This window comes from Tiliqua scincoides, chromosome 1 (genome assembly GCF_035046505.1).
Source record: "Tiliqua scincoides isolate rTilSci1 chromosome 1, rTilSci1.hap2, whole genome shotgun sequence".
NCBI classification, from domain to species: Eukaryota; Metazoa; Chordata; class Lepidosauria; order Squamata; family Scincidae; genus Tiliqua; species Tiliqua scincoides.
The window spans coordinates 170,549,621-170,562,909 of record NC_089821.1 but is presented as its reverse complement, the minus strand read 5'-3'; the positions used below and the strand labels follow the sequence as shown (position 1 = coordinate 170,562,909).

The window sequence follows — 13,289 nt, the reverse complement described above, 5'->3', positions numbered from 1 at the left end:
CGCATTTTAGAGGCCTTTATTCTTCCATGTGCTTGAGCTGCATCACAAAATATGAATAGCTCTTTTGAGACTGTTCCTTACCCCTATTCTCCCAATTATTTCTGTACCATCAGACTGAATTTAAAGTTCTTTATTTTTGTGGGGATGCAGGCCTCCAGCACTGAAAAAGCAGAATATGCAAGGATTTGGGCTGTGCAAAGCACATTCCAACGACCAAAGACCACAAGAAGCAGCCACCATTAATACAGAAACATCTCTTTTTAACTGACATTTTCCCAAAGGTGTATATGACTTTCCCATTGTTCTCAATTCCATCTTTAAAAGGTGAACATTTCACCTGCTTATAAACTTGTTCTATCAGCAGGAGTGGACAGGGCAAACTTCATAATTAAAACTATACAAGTTACTAAATTGTATACTAAAATTAGCTACTACAAGAAAATCATTATGTTCATATTGTAAAAGTTTGTGGCCCTCCAAGAATGCATTCCATTTTATGAAGCTTACCTTGTGAGGGGATTCCCACTGAAATCTGCCACCTGCAATGCCTTACAGAAGGAGATGCTTTCGGGAATTTCAGGGATATCTGCAAAGAGAAAATAGTACAGTCAAGAAAAGACAATCAGGCTTTACCATGCAATCAAATGCATTATTCAACATCAAAGCATTTCCACAATGAAGTCTATGTGAAGACATTCTAGCAACTCTTTCCATTATAAGCAATGCTAAGTTTTGGTATGCATTTATATATAGATAATCATTAGGATTTCAAAAACAAACACATGTTCCCATTGAGACTGTGTTTTACCATCTCTCTCTTTTTTCCTTTCCACAAATTTTCTCTGTTTACCTTGATAATTCTTGATGCTTTGCACCAATCAAACTTGCAGCTAAGTTACCGTACAATTTCTGTTCTTTAAACAACTAAAGACCATAGTAGTTATTCCACAAACTGTAACAGCCACTGGAAAAGATGTCTTGCTGGGGTGAAAAGAGACAATTGCTCTCACCCTGATAAATATAAGAGGATACCACATTACAAGATGCCTCTGGTTAGTTAGTAGGGGTTGAAGCCTGAAAACATGGAATAGAAACTTAATCCAGCAGTAAAAGAACCAACACTTGCTTTTTAAAAGAGGCCACTGTAAATAATTGTTTTGTCAGACATTTGTTAGTTAAGTTCCTCTGACTTTGTCTTGTTTTTATTGCCATTTTACTGGCTGGTTGTATTTCATATTACTTTGTTAAATTTTCTATTTCACTACATTGCAAGCTGCTTTGAGAGGACATCTTGCCTAGAAAGGTGGGATGTAAATTATTATTAAAATTTATTAAAATAGCATGATTGCACAAGCATACCCTTACCTATTTCATAGGCAAGAGTTGAACTCTTTTAGAATCACTACATATCAGAATCATCTTTAAGGTGCCTGGGTAACTAGACAACTGAGATTTTTCCAACCCTGGATATCCATGAACTCCCCAGCCAATTTATCACTGTGTTAAAGCCATGGTAAAAAACAGGACCATATCCATGAAAAACCAGGCTTAGATCTAGTTGCCTATTACTACTACTACAAGATTCAGCACTTGCTTGTGTTCCCAGCCACACAAGGGTTTCCTTCAAATATGAACAAGCCTTGAAACTTTTCCCCCAGAACTTAGCTGATTTGGGACGCTACATCAGGTCTGTAGTGCAAGGGGAAAGGGTTAGATGCTGTAGTCTTGATCCAGCACCACTAGATCCAGTACCACTTCCTTACTGGTGGCTTGCTTTCAGGTTCTGCATGACACCAGTTCCTACAATTTGTCCTCCTCCATCTTCCATAAAGTTTAACATCCTGAATCATTCCATCCCTCTACTTCCATGCCAAGATTGTGGAAAAAACAATGTCATTTAAAAAAAACCATTAAGATGCACCTGATATTTAAACCGGGGAAATGCTCCCCACAACACCTGAAAAATTAAGTCTTCTGGTTAAAAGCACATTTCCAATTTCAAAGGAAGGCAGTAGTGTTATTTAAGAGACTAACGAAATGAACTCTGCACATGTCAAAGACACTGCATATTCTCACACGTTCCAAAGCTGCACTTAGAAATGAAAATGGATGCTAAAGCTAAGTCTTGATGAGGCCTGGTTTGCATAAAGCCCTAAGCACATAGTTATAATATAGTCTACATAGCAACAGAAAAAAAAAGAATGAACACATGTGAGTAACAGATGAGAAGAACTGAAGAAAAAAGAAATAGAACTGAACTATAATTGTCTGGAGGTACATGGTTTTTATCCCCACATCAACCTCTCCCTCTCCCACCCTTCCTGGCTCCCAGTCTTCTATTTCCATCCCCACCCCACCCCCACCCCCACGTATGAATCCCTTCCATCCCTGTACCATTTGAGTGACTGCCACAATGATTAACTTGACAAGAGCTGGTAAAGTTTGTGCAAGCAGAGGCATTTCAAGGTTTATTTAATACATAAAGAAGGAAAATCACTTAATACTTCCATCTGTATATTCGGAAAGGATCCAAGTATCTGCAAAAGTATAAATCCTAAAAGTCAATCATAGCAGCCACTTCAGTTGAACCCCAGCAATTCAATCCTATGCATATTTACTTAGAAGTAAGACGCAGGGAGTTTAAACGGCACATACTCCCAGGTAGGTGTGTATAGGATTACTACCTAACTTGGTTTAATATTGCTCTATTTTTCTAACTGCAAAATGGAAACACATTAAGGAAGAAATTCTTCCAGAATTTCAGTAGCTGAGAAAAGCCCTAATTATAGCAATGGTCAAAATTCCCTATTAATTGTACAGAAAACTGGCAGTGTACTTGTTTACAAAATTCAGCTGTTGTGCCTGTAGAATAGCTAACCAGTTGGAATAGTTTCTAATGCTGTTGGTTAACTAATTCAGCCCCTTTGAATAAACAAGATCCTCCTAATACTGCACACCAGCAAATGCTTTATACAGTATACATGTGATGCCCAGATGCTCTGGCACAGACTATACCCAGGCGCTGCCGAACAATAAGGCTATCAATCATAAGCTTTATGACGTAGTACAGTGCAAACAGGCACAGCGTCAAGCGAAAGTTAGGTTGGCTGAAGAGGAAAAAACCATGCTAGCAGAGCTGTAAATTAAGAGGATATACTTCTCTCCCAGGCGGGATTGCTCTCTCATTTATTGACACAGCTTAAACATGAATTGTGCTCACACCCAATAGTGCGGCCACGTTGCAGTGCTCAAGTTGAATTATGATAGTTTGACATCAGTTTTTCACATTATCTCATTACAATTCTATTGAATTTGATGTTGGATGCAACTTTGTTTACTACAAGTGAAATCTCAGTCATTGCAAGCAAAGGCATGGGGGAAAGAGAGGGTTAGCAATGTGTTCACGTAATTTGTGCACAGGAATGCATTGTGCTTCACACTCTCCTTCTCCATTCCTTCCATCAGTTTCCTTTCCAATCTTCCTTTCCCTTTGCACAACCTCTCTGCCCTTGTAAAAGCAAGAGTACAGCTTCTTAGATTTGCACAGGCTCATCATCATACTACTCAACATTCATCAACCAGGGTGAATGAGAACAAATTTTTTTATTTAAAGATCGGAATTTGCACGCTCTGCTAAACCATCATAAGACTAAGCATTTCTAAGCAGAAAGAGGCAAGTTGAGGTTTGAGAAGCCATCAAAAACCAACCCACACACCACAGCAATATTTTTATTCCAAGATAGGACAATGTTCACCAAGTCTTCTCAGACCTTCACCCATCCAAAGTTTGGGAAAGGAACTGAAATGGTCTTGGATGACACTCCCACACAGGGCCACCCTTGGGTAATGTTGGAGCTTCACTGCTTTAAAACAAGAAACAAAACAAAAAACAAAAAAAGAGGCACACTTGCGTCTTTTTACTGGGCATAGTTTCTATAGGCTTTTGTTGCTGACACTTTTGCTCCTTGTGCTTTCCTGGCACTTCTCATGTTTGCTTCCTCTTCATGTTCTTTCCTTCTCACCCTTGACACCTAGACTGTTCATATCCACGAGGGTCACACCCCCTAACAGCTGCAGACAGTTATCTCATTACAATATACTACACCAAGATGCTTACACTGTAAATAGCTCTAGACAACTCAAGCAGACAGGTCAGGACACATTTCACAATGACTGAAATGAGAATTCACAATGAGAATTATAAGATCACTAGCCAGCCTGACTTGAGTTAGTAAGATGTATTTTTTTCTTTTGAGTACTGCATGTCAGTCATATCCCGACCACAAGCAAAACCTACTCAGAGTCACAGGGCAAAAGCATTACTGACTACAATTTGGGTGTGCCAGAACTCGGTGCTATAACAAATGAAATACCTACACTTCAAAACACTGTTAACAACACTGACCTGATAAGAAAATTACTTTTACTTCAACAACCTTTAATGGCATCACACATAATAAATATACAAACACAAATATAAAACCACAAATAGAGATACACAAAAATGATTATAAAATTATAATTATAAACGAGTAATTATAAAATTACTTTTATAATCCTTAAATATGATAGTAGCCCCTTGGGGGAAAAAATCAATGAAAAAAAATACAAATAAGAAGGAAACACAGGATATAAATAGTTTAAATCCGTGTTTCCCAACTTATCAGGACTGTAGCACCCTTTGGACTCAAAGGGGTGCTGCGCAGCCTTCCCAGTTTACCAGATTGACATCGTGCAAGGTCTCGCGAGTATAGTACAAGGTCTCATGTGATGTTGGCCCAACAAGTCAAGAAAAAGCGGCACACACTTTGGGAACTTCTGCTTTCAATAATTCTATTTCTATGGCCTACTTGGCTAGTTAAAGATTCCTGCGAGACACATCACTTAGCAGAACAGTCACAGTGAACACTCAAAATGGTTTGACCCTATAATCTAGGCTGGTAGAGTTTCAGTAAAACTCATTCCTTGGCCTTTTGCAAGCAAAAGCTAGTACAGCCATGTGCCGCTTAACCTTCCGCATAACAACGAACCGCATATATGACGGTGGTGAAAGCACAACAAAGAGGCTCTTAATGAGGCAGTCAGGACTTCCATAACCTGCAGCAGAGTGTTTACACAAAAAAGAGGCTCTTGATGCAAAGAAGAGGCCATTTATCTCCAGTAGCCTGTGCAGTCAGTTAGTGTTCAGCAGGGAGTGTCTGTTTACACAACAAAGGCACTAGACTGGGCTGAATGATTGCTTAATGACTTAATCGCACAACAACGGGGATTGGAGAATGCATACCAGACATTAAGTGGCGCACACCTGTATTTAGAAAAATATTCACAGTAATAAAGGCACAAGCCTCCAATAAAAGCAGTATGAGCTCCAGTATGTGAATGTCATTCTAAATATGAGACTAATAATATTAAACCACAAATGTCTATCCCATTGAATATCAGAGGTCCAAACTTACTACTCCTGGCTGGGCTCTGACCAAGACATGGACATTTGGGAAGACAAGGGACATGTGCAGCTGACAGGTCAGGTCTAACAAGTACGGCTTTGAAACAGGATAGCCAATTTATGGAACTCAATAGCTATACTACAGAAATGATTCCACAAAAAGGGTAACTTTGGGGGTAAGGAAATAAAGGTTGAAGCTGCATAAAGAACACTGCTGAAATGAACAGTACTCAGGCAAGCAATAACGTAGTAATGTAAGTGACTGAAGTCTTCATACAGTAGTACCAGATACTGAGGCTCCATCAAGGCAGCTCTAACTGAAAAAGCAGCTTATTTCCCCTTAATTAGGACTTTCCGATGGTTAGGCATTTTTGCACCTGCATGCACAACCCCTGGAATTGCCACTGGTATTGTAAGCAATGACGGTGAAGCCCCATAAGAGCTTCGCACCCCTTTACCCGGCACTCCAGGCAAGCCAGGCTCAGGTGGGAAAATGGGAGCTGCTGCACAAGTGGGGCTGGGTGGGCTGATGTCCTGAAGACTGCGTGCCTGCTGGAGTCCGTCTGCCAGAATTTTCGAGCAGGGAGCAGCTTCCCCTTGGACTGGGGCTGAGAGGCAGCCACACCTCTCGCTCGGTGCCCTGCTGGGCCTGCTCACTGGGCCCCTTCGCGTCTCCTGGCTCCAGGTTGCTGCCTTTTCCTCAGGAGCTGGTGGGCTCTGGGAAACCCTCTGCTCTTCTGCTGCCTGCTGTGAGGAGTCCTCGTCTCCTGCTTCTCCTTCCTTGATATCCTTTAGTCAACTGCCCCTCTCCCTTCTCTTTTACTTGCTGGCTGTGTTTCTGCCTATTGTGGTTTTTACTGCTTTCCCTTTACCAGGCTCCTTTCTCTTTGTTCTCCATGGCAGCCACCTTGCCACTTGCCTGCACTACTTTCCCGTCAGGGGCTCGGCAGACTCACATACGCCCCTACCTCCCTCCCTCCCTCCGTCTGAAGCATTGTTGCTTCAAGCTGCGCTCCTGTGTCTTTTTGGCTATTTCTCGGCCGTTTCTCTAGTCCTTCTCCTCTAATCGCTGGCTGTTGGTGCCTTTGCCTTGGTGGGGCCTTTCTCCTTGTCTTCAGAGCAACCATTTGCCAGTGCCTTCTGCCTTGCAGAAGAGAGGCTCCTCCTTTCTTCTTGTCCTCATGGCTCCCTTCAGGGGCCTGGCAGCCATGCGGTCTCCTGGATGAGTTCAGTCGCTCCTCCCTTGGGGCTCTCTGTTAAGCTGAGCTCCTCTGCTCCTTCTTTGCTCCTATTTCTTGGCGGAGGCCTGGTCCTGTCCAGTTTTCCAGAGCTGGTGTAGGGGCATGTGCTGCATCCTGCAGTGTGGGGCACTCATGGAGGCCTCCTTCAGGTAGGGGAGCATTTGTTCCCTGGCCTCAGGGCTGCATTGCAGCTGCACTGCTGCTTGGGGGGTGGATGGGACTGGGCCCTTGATCACAGGCTGTTTTATTTTGTTGAGAGCTTTCCTATTTGCTTTACGTTGTTTCTCTCCGGTGAACTGCTGCTATCTACTGTGCTCCACCCCTTGCTTTTGCAGGACAATAAGCATTCATCATTGCAGGGATGAAGCCTCCTAATCTGCTACTGTTTACTCTTAGTATATGAACTTTTGAATACATACAGAGTAATTACAAATTAGGCATATATAATACATAAAAGGGGAATTTTTAGATTTCATTTTTAGGTTATACATAGGTAACAAATGTGTAGATTCTTAAAGCATATAAAATTATTAGAGCAGAAAAGCATTTTATGTCAGTATGCTGGGAGTTGTGCCTATATAGCTTGTGCTGCCCCAGTTGCCTCATGTTTAACTGCAGTGGCTAGGGTAGCACTCAGTGAATAAAAGCGTCCTGGTTTATATGCTATATCAGGGGAATAGCGAGACAGGCTAAGGCAGCCATTTTCAACCACTGTGCCGTGGCATACTGGTGTGCTGCGAGTGGTTCACAGGTGTGCCACAGGATTTGGGTGAAGGTCATTTATTAATAGGGCAATTGGGAGATGTGAGCCCCCACTAGAAGCATGGTGTGCCTTGTCAATTGTCAAAAACCTGGTGGTGTGCCTTGACCATTTTAGTGCCTTGTCAGCATGCTGTGAGATGGAAAAAGTTGAAAATCACTGGGCTAAGGACACAATCCTAGCCAGGTCTACTCAGAAGTAATTCCTATTGTGTTCAATGGGACTTGCTCCCAGGAAAGTGAGGTTGGGGTTGCAGCCTAAGGGCCCAATCTGATCCGGATTTCCAGTGCCAGTGCTGCTATGGCTGTGGAGTGTGTTGGGGTAGCAATCACGGAGACCTCCTTAAGGTATGGGAACATTTGTACCCTTACTTCGGGGCTACACTGTGGCTGCACCGGTGCTGGGGAGTTGGATAGGATTGGGCCCTAAGTTGGCTGTCTGTCACTGCAAGAGTATAAACAGGGTTGCTTGTAACTGCTCATTGGAGGGAGACCACCTCTTACATTTTGCAAGGTAAAACAAAAATTAGGGAAAACTGATTATGAGGGTAGCACAACACCTATCTATCCCCCCTTTGATCTCTGGCTTGTCATTTAGAGGGAGAGCCCTGCCTTAAATAAATAAATAAATTTGAGCGTATTTATAATTTTGGAACCAGAGAACCTGGATGGCAGTGGCTATGGGGTCGGGGTGGATCTGAAAGATCCAGGTTCAGCCCCATGCTTACCCATCATGCTTCCTGGGTGACTTTGGCCAGTCATTATCTACAGTTTTGTTTTAGGGGACTAGGGAGAGAAAGCACCATGCACACTACCCTGAGTTCTTCAGAGTATAGTAAGTGGTATAGCTTTTGATAAAGTGGCTCATTTGTTGACATGGATTAATTGAACGGCGGCTTATCTGTCACTCCTTTGACCTGGGTTAGTATCAATAATATCATATGAAGGAAGGGTGCATAGGATTACAACCTATGTCTTTATACTCTTAAATGCCATTTAAACTCAAAGTGCTCCTAGATAGATCCCTCATTAGAAGCACTGCAGGTTACTCTATAACCATCAATGAAGATTTCTACATGCATGACAGGACATGCCATTATCAGGTATTCCTGTGAAAGGTTTCATTTAATTTACAGTGGTTTTAAATAATAATAATAATACTATTAGCAGCTTACTTACTGCACAATATGCTTGCACAACATTTCTTAGACCTTTACATGGATGCTCACGTTTCATAGAGTTTTCTAACTGCTCCATCTTAGTATTGCAAAACATATATGTTCCTGAGCTGAACTGCATTCAGGGGGCAGTGACTGATATTTTGTATACCACCGTTTTGTACTTTGGTGCACAGAAATGTGCCTTGCAAGGAGATTAGGCCTTCATTGTCTATGGTTGCTAGCAAGCATCCAGCATTCTATTTGGGCTACATTTGTAAATTGTTTAGTCCCTCATTAGTGGTGGGGGTTAAGCGCTAGGCTAACTCCCCCGTGTGGCAGGTGACATGCAGGCAGCGTAGCCAGGGCGGTAGGGAATCCGGCATACATTCCGAGGTCAGCAAAGTCGGGGGGGGGGGGTGATCCAGGTCTGCTCAGACAATACTTGTCTGGGTCGCTGAGGCTAGCTGGCAAGCCCCCAGGCTGGATGGGGCAAACAGTTGGCGTGGCCTCTGGGGGTATCTGCTCGTCCCGCTGCCTCGACCCCTAGGGGTTGGTGTTGATAAGCTCTCTTGGGCAATGATTGAGGGAGCTTAGAGCCAGGATGTGATGCCTGTGTAGCCCAGGGGAGGTAGACGGCTAGCACCGTTTACCCCAAATTTAGTAGCCTGCACTTGGGGGGCTTTTTAGATTGTTTATGCTCTGCTGCAGATTTCCTGATTGTATTAATAAAGTGACCCTTTATCCCAAGCCTTTGTCTGGCGTGCTTATTTCGGAGGTGCAAGGGTAACAGCAATTACTTGCCAAGAGAGAGAAATAAAGCAGATTTGTTTCATTTTGCCAGAAGGGGTGTGACAGTTGTCTCTGACTAGCTTGGAACAGCTCAAAACTGTGGAGACCCTTTAGAGCAGCAATTTTCAACCTTTTTCATCTGACAGCACACTGACAAGGCACTAATATTGTCAAGGCACACCATGAGTTTCTTAACCATTCACAAGGCACACTACTCTGCCAGCCAGGGGTTCACATTCCCCAATGGCCTGACTAATAAATGACCTCCCCCCAAATTCCCACAGCACACCAGTGAACCATTTGTGGCACATCAAAGTGCCACAGTACAGAGGTTGAAAATCACTGCTTTAGAGCATATCTGATAATTATACAGGTTTAGAACTGTCTGGGCCAGTGTTTTTCAAACTGTGAGACAAGACCTACTAGGTGGCTCACGAGCCAATTTCAGGTGGGTCCCCATTCATTTCAATATTTTATTTTTAATATATTAGACTTGATGCTATCATGGGATGTAACTGCATTTGGGGAAATGTTATAGCTATGTATAATCTTTTAACAATGATAGTAAATGGGACTTACTCCTGGGTAAGTGTGGATAGGATTGCAGCTAGGATTGTGAAAAATTTTCCTGCTTGATTATGCCACTTCTGGTTATGACATCACTTCTGGTGGGTCCTAACAGATTCTCATTCTAAAAAATGGGTCCTGGTGCTAATTGTGTGAGAACCACTGGTCTGGGCAATTCATCTATACGCTAAAGAAAGACTGACACATTGGAGGGAAGACTAAGGTTTCAAACCTAGACACACTTTCCTGGATGTAAATTCCATCGACCTCAATGAGACTGACTGCTCAGTAGCCATTCATAGGATTGAACAGTAAGACCTGGATATAGCAAATCGTTTTTTTTGTTGCCTCTTTCTCCTGTTTGTTGTCTGCTGATCTACATGCTTCCTCTTTGACCTAGGAAGGTGAAAGTCATAGAGATACTTTCAAATGATCCCTACCCCTTGAGCCCCCAAACAGGTCAAGCAATCCATTTTTATGCTTCTCAGCAGAACTGTTAAACTCTGTAAGTTGTTTTTAAAATAGTAAAGCTGTTTTCCTGAGAACATTCCTTAGTAAGGTCTATTCAGAAAATATACTGTAAAGTTTCTATACCAAAAGGTTTCCAGGCCCAGAAGAATATAAGTGAAGTTACTGTGAACTCTATGAGGTTCACAGCTTGTTTAAGCAGAAAGTGTTCCATCAGCATATTTTGCCACCCCTGATACTACACTACACTGCACTCACTGCTGAAACAATCTGGAGCCAAAGGCTGGTCTACACTATGTGTGACACAGGAAAAACTCTGAAACCAGCTCATTGTAATAGCTTGTCTCTGCCAGTACCATAACACATGGAGCCAATCACTGTGCATCACATTATATGAAGTTTCCTCTAGCAGGAGCTCATGGTCCACATGGTGTGGCTGTAAAATGGGCAACAACCTCTAAGTCAATAAGTCAGCTTATGAAGGCAGTTTCAAATGGCCCCATGTGATCAATCATTAATCTGAAAAAGCTACTCAAACATTCAGAAAGAAAGCTGTATCACATCAACGTGTACATGACAGATTGTGTGTTAAAATTCTCCCTGTAACTAAAGCTAGCATGCTGGGGAAATAATTAGACAATACGTGAAGCTTAATGGACTTCGTCAGCGTGGTTTTAATTTGGGGCTGCATTCAAACATTCAGTCCTGTACATAAGTTTTCAGGTGGCATGATTCCATGCACAAAGATATACAAAAGTAAAAAGGAACTTGGAGTGTCAGAAGATGTGCTTTGGCTGAGAACGTAGGCATAATATTGGGCCCGCACACATAAATTCGTTTTTATACTGAGACTATACTTTATTATTTTCAAGCCATAATATTAAAAAAAATCCATAAATGCTCTAGCTTACCATTTCGAGATAAATCAAGTTCTACCAGTTGCATGAAGTTTGCTATCTCTGGAGGAAGTCGCTGAATTTCATTATCACTAAGCCCAAGTTTTCGTAACTTTACAAGTTGAAAAAAAGGCTGAAAGAGAACAAATTCTCCATTAAGCAAGTGTTACTCTACAGTTAGAAAAAAATTAATTGTAGAACCTATTCATGCAGTTTGTCCAATTGAAACGACTAGAAAAAGGTAAACAGAACCCACAATCAATACATGGGCCATGCTATAGCTGCCATTTCTGTACCATTGCCTCTTAAATGTTAAACACTCATGTACCCATATTAGTAAACCCTGTTTGGACCAGATTTCCCAGACACAGGGCCAACCCAGCTGTTAGGCCAATGAAGTGGTCATTTTGAGCAGCAGGTTGAGGGGGAGCAGAAAACCGATGAGGGGCCCCCACACCCCATGTCTTCTCCACCCCAACTATCACTCACTCAGCCACTTCAGTTGGCTCTCTGATCCTCTCCTAACTTGCTGAGAGCAAGGGAGAAAAGAGTCAGATGTGCCAGCCCACCTCTTCCCTCCAGCACCACCATGAGTAATCATGGTGGCACAGCTGCAAGAAACAGCAGCAAGTTAATCCTGTCCTGATCATTGTTTGTTCAAGAGGGTAAATACAGAACAAGGAGAAAGAGGGGGCAGTGGCACCTAGTCAGCCTGCTTCAAGGGGGGGGGTGGGGGGTGGGCAGGCAGTCGCGGGCTTCAAATCATTTGCTGCACTCTGCTTCTCTCCCCTCTCCTTGTCTTTCCAGTTGCTTCCTTGACCAGGCAGGAGAGGCAGCAGTTGCAGCAATAGTAATGGCAGGTTGTGTAAGCACCAATGCGCACACACAAAATTTAGAAAAAAGGGGGGCCAAACTTCTGCAAACACAAGCAGCAGATCCACCTGCCTCGAGACATACAAATGGGTGTTTATCTGCTGTGGGAAGCACATCTGTTGCATTAAGTATGAAGCAAATGAACAAATCCCAAGATGACACAATTTGTTTTATTTGCTTGACATAAACACAATATTGTCACTGCAACTGCCAGTTTTATTCTCCAGTCACATGAGCTAGAATGTCTCTCTTCTTGGCACTTCAGGATGCTGAAGAACTCCTGTCAAAGTGTTCCACAATCTGCACATTGTCCACTCCTAATTGACTGGCAGACCGACACACACAGTATGGAGTCATTCCCCAAACCCTTACTTTAAAGTAAAATTCTTTAAAACAGTGAGTATTTGTAAGAACAATAGCCAGAGGAATTAACTATGACCGTGCACCTACCATGACAGATAGCATGAGACACGAACAAAAAATGTTCTCACAGTTGCACCAGCTATCTGACTACAAGAGGTAGTTGCAAAAAAAAAGAAGAAAAAAAAAAGAAACCAATAATTAGGTACTCTGATAAAAATGAAACAAAACATTGTTCAAACACAGTAAAAAGTGCAAGCCACCGTAATGCTGAATGCAGACAACAAGAGCCATGCTGGAAGACATTTGTGGAAAAACATTCTGTCTCCAATAACTGCCTGTGCCAAATGCTATAGCTTTTTTCCTTGCCTATCCATGCAGAACCACCAACAATTTCAATTTTTCTTCCTGAATAGGGGTGGATGGTACAAGCAGGACACTGCCATACTGAATGCAAATACAAGGTGGTTCAGGCATAATGCTACAGTTTGGCTTTACAGAAACAATTGTGTATACTCTCTTCTCATACTACACACAGCAATTCCGTTCCCAGTAAAGCATGGTTTGCTATTTAGTTCTATCAGCCAAATCATTTGCACTTGGTTTCTGCTCCTTATTTGCACAGATTGTATAAACCACGGTTTACTAGTATGAACTTAATGGTCAACCATGGTTTACCTTCAGATTTGCAGGCAGGAAACCTGAACACACAAAAGAAGATGCACACGAC

At 42.5% G+C, this 13,289-nt stretch overlaps 1 protein-coding gene across 2 annotated transcripts in view; it reads right to left on the bottom strand.

Moving 5' to 3' along the window:
• LRRC1 (leucine rich repeat containing 1) overlaps positions 1-13,289 on the bottom strand; it is an 87,057-nt gene that overhangs the window by 53,528 nt on the left and 20,240 nt on the right. For both annotated transcript variants that reach the window (XM_066612410.1, XM_066612411.1), the window contains exons 2-3: positions 11,342-11,459; positions 508-586 (exon numbers count right to left, since the gene is read on the bottom strand). In XM_066612410.1, coding sequence (XP_066468507.1) covers positions 508-586; positions 11,342-11,459 — 197 coding nt within the window. The remainder of the gene's footprint in view (positions 1-507; positions 587-11,341; positions 11,460-13,289) is intronic.